Source organism: Aplysia californica, unplaced genomic scaffold (assembly GCF_000002075.1).
Source record: "Aplysia californica isolate F4 #8 unplaced genomic scaffold, AplCal3.0 scaffold00210, whole genome shotgun sequence".
Classification (NCBI taxonomy): Eukaryota; Metazoa; Mollusca; class Gastropoda; order Aplysiida; family Aplysiidae; genus Aplysia; species Aplysia californica.
The window spans coordinates 723,091-732,026 of NW_004797480.1; the positions used below are offsets into that span (position 1 = coordinate 723,091).

The 8,936-nt window shown below is 42.4% G+C and overlaps 1 protein-coding gene across 1 annotated transcript in view; it reads left to right on the forward strand.

The window, feature by feature from the left end:
• The first annotated feature begins 600 nt into the window (after nucleotides 1-600).
• The window catches only part of LOC101851806, a 14,434-nt gene continuing 6,098 nt past the window's right edge, over nucleotides 601-8,936 (forward strand). Inside the window, exon 1 of the mRNA XM_005099346.3 lies at nucleotides 601-1,080. Within this exon, the coding sequence (XP_005099403.1) occupies nucleotides 1,035-1,080 (46 nt within the window). The 5' untranslated portion in view covers nucleotides 601-1,034. The remainder of the gene's footprint in view (nucleotides 1,081-8,936) is intronic.

An 8,936-nucleotide genomic window follows, 5' to 3' on the forward strand; every position in this document is an offset into this window, starting at 1 on the left:
TTCATTGCAATTGTAAGTATATAGAATCTAGAACTATGCAAGAGAAGATGGATGAATAACAAGAATCAAAGCATTCATTTTAACATTGCTCTAAAACACTCACTCACGCAGTTACGAGCGCCGTAAAACACTTACAAGAGAGAGAGAGAGAGAGAGAGAGAGAGAGAGAGAGAGAGAGAGAGAGAGAGAGAGAGAGAGAGAGAGAGAGAGAGAGAGAGAGAGAGAGAGGGGGGGGGGGTCAAAACGGGTTTGGAATAATGTTTTATTATAATTCTTTTTTAGAGCCTATCTAAGGTAGCCTTTGTTTTCGAAAACATGTGGCCTAGCATGTGGCCAACAAAACTCAACTGCACTGGTAACTGGTTGGTTGCTAAACCGTACACACATGTGTGACAGTGTAGATCTAACATGTACACCTTTTGCTTTTACAACCTACATCACTTGAAAACAAGCGTCACGTGTATCGACAGCAGCAGCTGCTGTGACAGCACTCGACCGGCACAGCTTGGGCGCTGCGCAAAACAGTTTTGGGCGCGCCACGCGATCTGACCCCGCCCCCAAGGGTAACTCGTGGGAACTTTACAGTTGCGTCCCCTCGAAAATCAATGGACTGGCCTAGATTCCTTCGCTTCGTGCTAGGAAAGCCTCGTGTGTCGACCCTCGACCTCCTCGGCATTCCTGTTTGCGAGGTTGAGCAGGCTGGAAGTGGGGAACTCCGAAGCGTGGATCCACCACCTCTTCCAACACTACTACCGGGCCGGGCCACTACTACAAGATCTACTACTTGCACTCGCGTATCATTTCTGTTCAGTTCAGACTGCTTGCATCGTTTAGTCATTTGGTGGATGCACTGCAGGACTGCAGGCCTTGTGATAACATAATAACACAGTACTATTGTTCACGTTTGCATTCAAACTTGTTTTAAAGCATTGACGGTTGTTGCACATATTTTCTAAATTCGGAGTGGAGTGGAGCAGATTTCTGTTGAGGCAAAACTTGCATTCAGGCAGAAATTTTCGACTTGTCGTGCGGAGATGCTCGGAGCATTGACCGCACCTCACCCCGCTGTGGCCGAGTCAGGTAAGGCTAGGGTTTGTTATTCGTTTAAAAATAGATATCTTTGATCTTGTTCCTTTGCACGTCAGAATCTGTAGTTGTCAAAATAATTATTAACGATTGGATCCCCAAATCCGACCTCGTACACTTGATATCAGATTATAATAATATTATGATTATACCCCTGGCTGTCGGTAGCTTGTTCAGTTGAAACCATCAGAATCGGCTGCCTTGCTTCTTGGTTGACTTGACCCAGATCCGAATTCTAGATCTAGAATCTAGATCAAGATAAGTTAAGATCTATAGAGTCTAGAATCTAGATTAGATCTCTAGATCTAGGCTTGCTTGCTGAAAAGATGCAAAACTATAATGGGGCGTCTTTTTTCGAACTCATTCTCTGTTCATGTGTGTGTGTGTGTGTGTTTGAGAGAGAGAGAGAGAGAGAGCTTTCTATGGTCCGATACTTTCAATATGTACTTTCATGATGAAATTATTTAATAGATTACATCTTTACATATATAGTCTATCTACGCTCCCAAGCTCAAAGCCTTACACTACCTGTTAAAATTTAAAAAAAATGTTTGGGTGTTCCAAGATTGTACTAATGTAGGCTACTTCTACTCTACTCTACTTATAGATCTAGTCTTACTTTCCACCTTCCCCTTCACCACCAAGCTCTGTCGTGCCAAGTTACTACTACAACTGCCCCCTGACAAAATTTTAATGAATAGATCTACCGGGCCGAGATTCTCCATTGAGAGATAAAAACGGGGGAAAGTCATGAATTCCTAAGGTTGAGACAAAGCAAAGTCAGTCCGCTGGTCCGGTATTCTTCAATCTTACCGTTTTAACTATTACAATTACAAGCTCGTTCCTACTCTGATGCTGCTACTTTTCCATTTCCTCCTCCACCTTCTCATCTTCCTCCTCCTTCATACTACTGTTTAATGTTTCTAATACCACCTTTACCATCGCTGCTGGCACAACTTCTATATTTAACTTATAACTTAATAATAATTGCATTTATATTGCGCATATCCATGCTCAAGAGCATGCTCTCTATGCGCTTTACAACCATTATTACCCCAGCAGACCCTCTAAGAACACTCTGAAACATTCTCGGCTTCCGCGGAAGCATACAGTGCAAGCTGTGGATTTCATGCGCTCAAACACTATCAAACTGACAAGATCGTTCTCTTTCTATAGCCGGGTACCCATTTCCACCCGGATGAAGTGAGGAAAATTTGTGCAAAGTGCCTTTCCCAAGGACACAACCTCGGGCCCCTGACGAGATTCGAACCCACGACCTTACGGTTGCGAGTCCGAGAGCCTAACCACTAGGCCACCGACACCACTTACACTTGCACTACACTGTGAAATAGGCCTACTGTAGATCTACTATAGTTAAAGTAAAGTGCTTACTGGCATCTGTGGTGTTGCACTTCATTGTCTCTCACTGGAGACCTGAGTTTGAATTTAGATGTGGGGGGGAGAATTTTTGTCGACTATCCTCAGCCTTTCTACCAGGACTTTGTTTCTCTCTCTGTCCGATTGGCCTTGACAGGCTGGGTCGAAGTAAGTGTGCCTCCTAAATGGTATAAAATGTGTGGATTGGGGCGTAAAACACCTACATTGAAAAAAACCCAGTAAAATTTACTTCTACAATTAACTACAACTACTACTACTAGTTGACTAGTGCTGCTGCTGCTGCTACACCATAATAATCGTAATTATGACTATGAACAGGAGAGGGGCCCAATGTCCTGAATTCAGATACATCTTGGCAGAGTGGCTGATATTTGATAGATTACTTTAAATTTGAGTCATGGGTCAAACTCAATGAACAAAGTTTTTGCTGGTGAAACTTAGATGTTGGTAATGCACTTAAATAGTCTGTCATTGTAATTGTTATTCTTTGATGTAATGCTGACTTTGCTATCTATCAGTGGCGGTGGGTAGTGAAGGGCTCACAGGCTTGAGTCCCTACCCCCTCCCCACCCACCACCCCCAACTCTATCCCAAAGTAAATGAAAGTTTCTTCTTAATGAAATAAGCAGTTGAAACCGTTATGACCGCACGCAATGAACACAGAGTGATCAACTTGGCGCCTTGCTCGCTTATCCAATCAATGTTGTCCCCGCTTACAACTATAGTAACCCAGCAGCCAATCAAATGTCTTTAGGGCTCAGCAAAGATGAGCCCTTTTCCCACAGTCCATCCTTAACGAAACTCTTCTTGTAAAAAGGTAGAAGACTGGGGAAAAAATAACACTGTACGGAGGGCTCACGCTCTCCTAGCCCTGACAATGGGGTGAAAGTTTACGACACTCTTTCCTCCACTGACACAGATACTTATGCGCTCATTGGTTCTTTGTTGGGTGCGTTCAACTTTCTCGACTACACGGCCTAATCCAGCTCATAGAAGTATTATGTTTGAAGTGTTGTGTGTGCATGTTTGTGTTTGTGCCGCTGAGATTTAAAAGTTATAAATCAGGTCGAACTACTTGTAAGGCAACTTTTTCATCCCACGAAAACTAATTACAGGAAATTTGGCGGTGAATCGGCTTCGTTCCCACCATCAACAAGAATTTAACTAAGAACAAAGAGATGGAAAACAAAGGCAACTCTTCGTTCTCAAACTGCCGCGGCTCACCGTAACTGTAGAAAAATCATCACTGTTTTATTCTTATTGCTTGCTATTTGGTGGTAAAGAACTGGAAGCAACCTAAGCCCCACCCAAATTTTGGTCCACCCACCGCCACTGCTATCTATATTATTATATATATAGTCAAACCTTTAAACCGCCACCCTTAGGACGGGCATGACGCTGCATGAAGTTGTTGGAACCGCAGGGCTGGTAGTTCAATGGGGTTCCTCTGTTGTATAGTCCCGACCGCTCTACGTCAAGGAACATGATTCTGCTGTGCAATTTGTGTTTGAAACGTGTTTTCTTTAATTGGCGAATATATACATGTACATGCACATGTATTCAGAGCTGACAGTTTTCTCTCCATCAATTTATGTGTCTTTCTCTTGGAGAAAGATTATCAAGTAGCCAACCAGTGGGTGTTGGGTACTGTGTGCAGTGTGTACCTCTAGCGGTCAGTTCACTGGTGGTATGGTGGGGTAATTTGCATTAGTTGAATAACAGACAGTTGATTGACGGATGGCGGTGTGAAGGCGAAAATACTATGTTTATATATATATAGAGATGTTCCTTTTGGTACGTTGGCAAAACCTGGCGGTAAGTGGGGCTGGCGGTACAACGGAGTTTGACTATAACTGTTGGTATCTGTTTTATTGTTAAAATATAAATAAACTTCTTGTAAACAAGTTTGAATTTGCAAGCTTACTTTACAAGTGCAGAGAGTCATGAACTGGTTATATGAGGTCTCTTCGTTCTTGACTTCAGATCTCTGTAAGATGGTATTGTCTTGTAGCTTTGTTTATAAGATAGTACAGCTTGTGCTGCTCCACTAGACCTTATATGGTCTACAGCAAGCAGTATTTCTATTCTACTTGACTGTCTGACAACTGTTCTATGAGATGGTTTAATAGTCTACTACAATCCACAACCATACACCGCGTGTTGGTCGGAAAGTTATAGCAAACAGAGAACCTCTGTATGTTCATGATTCTGATCCTGTTGTCGGGTCCAAGCTGTAAGAATGAGTACCGATAATGGTAAGATGCTTGATCAGATTGGGTCAGGTCAGTCCCCTGTCCTGCTAGCCAGTGTGTACTCATCTAATTACTTGTACCTCTGATCAGTTACCATACCCTACTTGTGTGAAAAAAATCATAGTGAAACTGTAACTAGTTTAGTTTTAATAAACAAGAATTTAAATTTCGGAAGAACGTTATTTTTAAATGGTTACAACAGAACCCTCTCTTTCTCAGAACTGCTGGGAATAACAAAAAGGCGTTTTTTTGTTGGCTTATGGCAGAATAGGGCCTGTAAACCTCAGTCAGCTGATCCTGAATGCAAACGAAATGTCCAACATAGTTTGCTTTATGATTGGTTGTTTTCATCTGACACATCTATCAAATCATGACCTAGAGTACAACCTATTATGTTTGATTTTGGAGTGTCTTTATCAAATTATGCCAACCTGGTAGCTTTACCCCTCCATGAGGGAAAACCTGGCCATTCACACATGTATTTAGATTGTCTGAGACAGCCACCGATTATTGAGCAGAAAAGTGACTGTCTTACACAGTGTCATTGTAATGGGGGGGGGGGGGGGGGTTAAAAGAGTAGGGGGGGGGGGATGTTTATATAAATATCATACGCTGCTGTTTGTAACAAGTGATTTTCTTATACAGGTGGCTGTTTTGTGTATAATATATGTCAATTTGATGAAACTTTCTGCACTGGGTATAAATCATCTAGAAAGGGGAAGATGTGAGTCATATAAATGGAGAATATACTTTAATATTTAATTATCTTCTCAGCCAACTCTGGTTGAAGCCCATCGAAATTGGAAGTTGAGGCAGGGGTCAACTCAATTGTCTTGACTATCCTTACTTTCTTGAAAGGGGCTTGGTTCTTGTCATGTCCTCTACTGTGTTTGTCATATATATAAATTTCCTCTTTGCTCTAAAATTACTGTAAAGGATTCTGTAACATGTAGCCTATTCTAGAGCTACAAATTTATTTGAGCCCCACATTCTTAAAATAAGTTTAAAAGAGTCAGAGTCGCTCATGATAGATCTATAGCCCCGCTGAGAGTCTCAGTGGAGACCCTGGGTGTGTGTTAAAGGTCAAGTAAGTCGTGAATAGAGGGCTCAAGAGCACTTCTGCCATTTTGTCTCAATACACATGATTAAAGTAAGTGGTAGATTCAAACCAAACCGAGAAGGTTTCAGTGTGGAAACAAAGCAACTCATTGTTGTTCAGCACCCTGAAGTCTCCACTGACAGTAGCGACAGTGGTTAAGCTGTGGGGCTCAAAATGGAAAGATCATAGGTTCAAACGTCTCTAGCAGTCTGACGTTTTGTTTTTGGGAAAGGCACTTTTCACAAATTTTCGTTACATCATCTAGGTGTAAATGAGTACCTGACCATAGACAGCGAAAGATTTTGTCAGAATGTTAATGTCATATAGCGCCTGTAACTTGCTGCTTGCACTGTATGCTTCAAAGGAAGTTGAGATTATTTCAGAACACGTCTGCTGTTTAGGGGAACTAGCACTATACAGTTTATTTATTATTATCTTAATTGAAACAAGAGGTATATAATATATTTAGGAGTCACTACGTGTTTTTTTTTCCCTTCAATATCAAATTGTTAAGGGGATTTACACCTTGTTTTAAGGATATCTGTGGTGTAACAATTAGGCTTTCTTTGTTGCAAATAGAAGATGCAGGTTTAACTTCTGCCTGGGAAAATTTATTACAAATTTTCTATGAGTCCGGTTTCTCGTTCTGTCTGCTGGGATGCTGTGTCCCAGTCAGCCTGGTTCAGTCCTGACAGGGATGCCTACAACAACATACCTCTAAATTATGTAAAACATGTACGGTCAATCTACAAAAACAACAAAACAAACTCTTTCTTTTTTTAAGAGGAATGAGGTTTAGATGCATTTCTAAATTTAGATTAAAAGTGCTTTCGCAATTGAGACTAGAACAAAAACGATTCTCTTGTATCATTTTCGTGGCTCAGTTAGCAAAGAATTTTTTTTTATTGGGTTCTAGGAACTGCTAACCCTGGAAATGTTGCAGTCCATAGCCATGGCCAGTCCCCTGTCCTGTGATAAATAGTATAGAGATATGATATTTAGAACACAAACAAACAAACAACAAAAACAGCAACAATAATTCGCCGACTGCCGTATACAAATACCAACACATGTTGGTCCTGTACACCCCTTTGCTGTTTTCAGCCAGCCCGTGATAACGCTATAGTTGCGATGTCTCCGTGAAACGGTCAAGCGGAACTGACCACATGACACTGATTGGACGCAGGGGACTACTGGACTCTTCCGGGGAAGGGATTTGTGGTGGGGGGGGGGGGGGGCGTGTCCTTGGGGTTGACAGACTCGGCGATGCACAACCGTTTTCCAACAACCTGACGTCATCAATTCGGCTTGCCTCGATTTGACAAGCTCGTCCGTCTGCTGTGTTGACACGATAATAGTCTTGAGCTGAAAAGCTTCTTAAACCCATCGTCTGTTGTTGTTACTGCTGTTGTCCGCTTGTCGTCGTAACGGAATTCAAAGCAAACCATTGTGAAATTATCGTGAGGACAGAGGACCGTCGGATAGGCCTGTAGTGGTGGTTGTTGTAGTAGCGTCTTCTCGCGTGTCCTCCTCCTCCTCCGCGTGCCAGGAGTAGATTGCTAACGCGGGAAATGTCGCAGACGATGAAACGTTGCGACCACTTACGTGGACACCCCCCCCCCCCCACACACACAGAGTTTCGGCTTGTCCGCGTTATTCCTTGTTTGTTGTGACTGCTGGCATTGCTTGTCAAGTGCTGACAGTTATTCGAAGTCGCTAAAGTTGTTTTACAGGATAAGCTATCTCCGAACGCCATCTGTTCTCGAGAGAGCGTTTATCGCTTCCTCTTCAAGTGCCAGGTTTTGAACACCTTGCGACCCTTCACTTATCCCTCCTGTCACGTTTGTGCCTTGCCTGCTCCTCTGATGAAGTCGTAATGTTCTCTTGATGATTTCCCAGCTGGTCATTTCATTGTCCAAATTCTCCCGTCTCTCAATATGTCACTCACTCTTTGTGCTCGTGGATCTCTTTCACGGTGGTCCGTGTTGTCTGCTCCTTCTTCCTTTCGTAAGTGTTCCAATTATTTTAACATAAATTATGCCCCCACCCTTGTCTGTGGTACATGTACAATTGTGAAGCTTTTGGTCTTTGCGTGTAAATGAGGGGAGTTTGATCCCTGCTTGGGGGTATCTATTTTATGGAATATCTGCCTGTCTTACTTTTTGCCAGCACTAAACGGCCATCATTGTGTCAGAGTGTGTCTCTCTTTACTCAAACAAACCGACAAACTTTCCACTTTTTGTTCTTTCTGTCTTGCTTGACTTACCATGTTGATGTCCTTCCTTTCACTAAACTCAGACAGGCAACTATAATCTGTTCCCAGCAGTACATTTTCAGTTATCATGATGATTCACTATTACTATTATCTCCAACTCAACCCATTCAATCCTTCTCAAAGCTTTGTTTTGGTCTTATTAATTCCCCTCTTGTGATCATAATATACATTATGTAGCGGATTCCTATTTTTTTAAAGAATAGGAAACGGAAAGATATTGAACTATTATGATAACACTAGATTAAAAATCTGCAGGCCTAGTTGTGTACCGTGCAGTAATAGCTATTCGCTTTTGAAATTTTGTGCCTTTTTCACCAACCACGTTGGCATTATAATGACGTAAAACTTCTTTTTGCTATGGATGGCACTGGCATGGAACAGTTTAAAAACATTAATGATTAATTTACAATGAATCTAACCGACCTCCAGTCCCCCTTTCTCCCCCCTCTCTCTCCCTCCTGCTTTCTCTCTCTCTCTCTCTTCTCTCTCCCCCTCTCTTTCTCCACTCCTTTGTACTTTCCCCCTTTCGGAACCTAATTTTCAAAATGCCAGCTTATACTAATTCAAATAAAACTCATATTATAGTTCCGAACTGCATGCTTATAACGAAACACGTTATGCAACAGCTGTCAGCTGTTGTCAGTAGCTCCGGTCTTCATTGAACATGCGTGTGATGAAAATTTATGTATCGTGTGTGCATAGCCTTGTGAATGAGTTGGCATCTGTACGTCGTGTGTGAGTGTCTGTCTGTGTGTGTGTGTGTGCAGGGCCGTCGAGAGCCTTGTCGGGCCCTGGGGCAGCAGTCACCTTCGGGCCCCTCCTACGC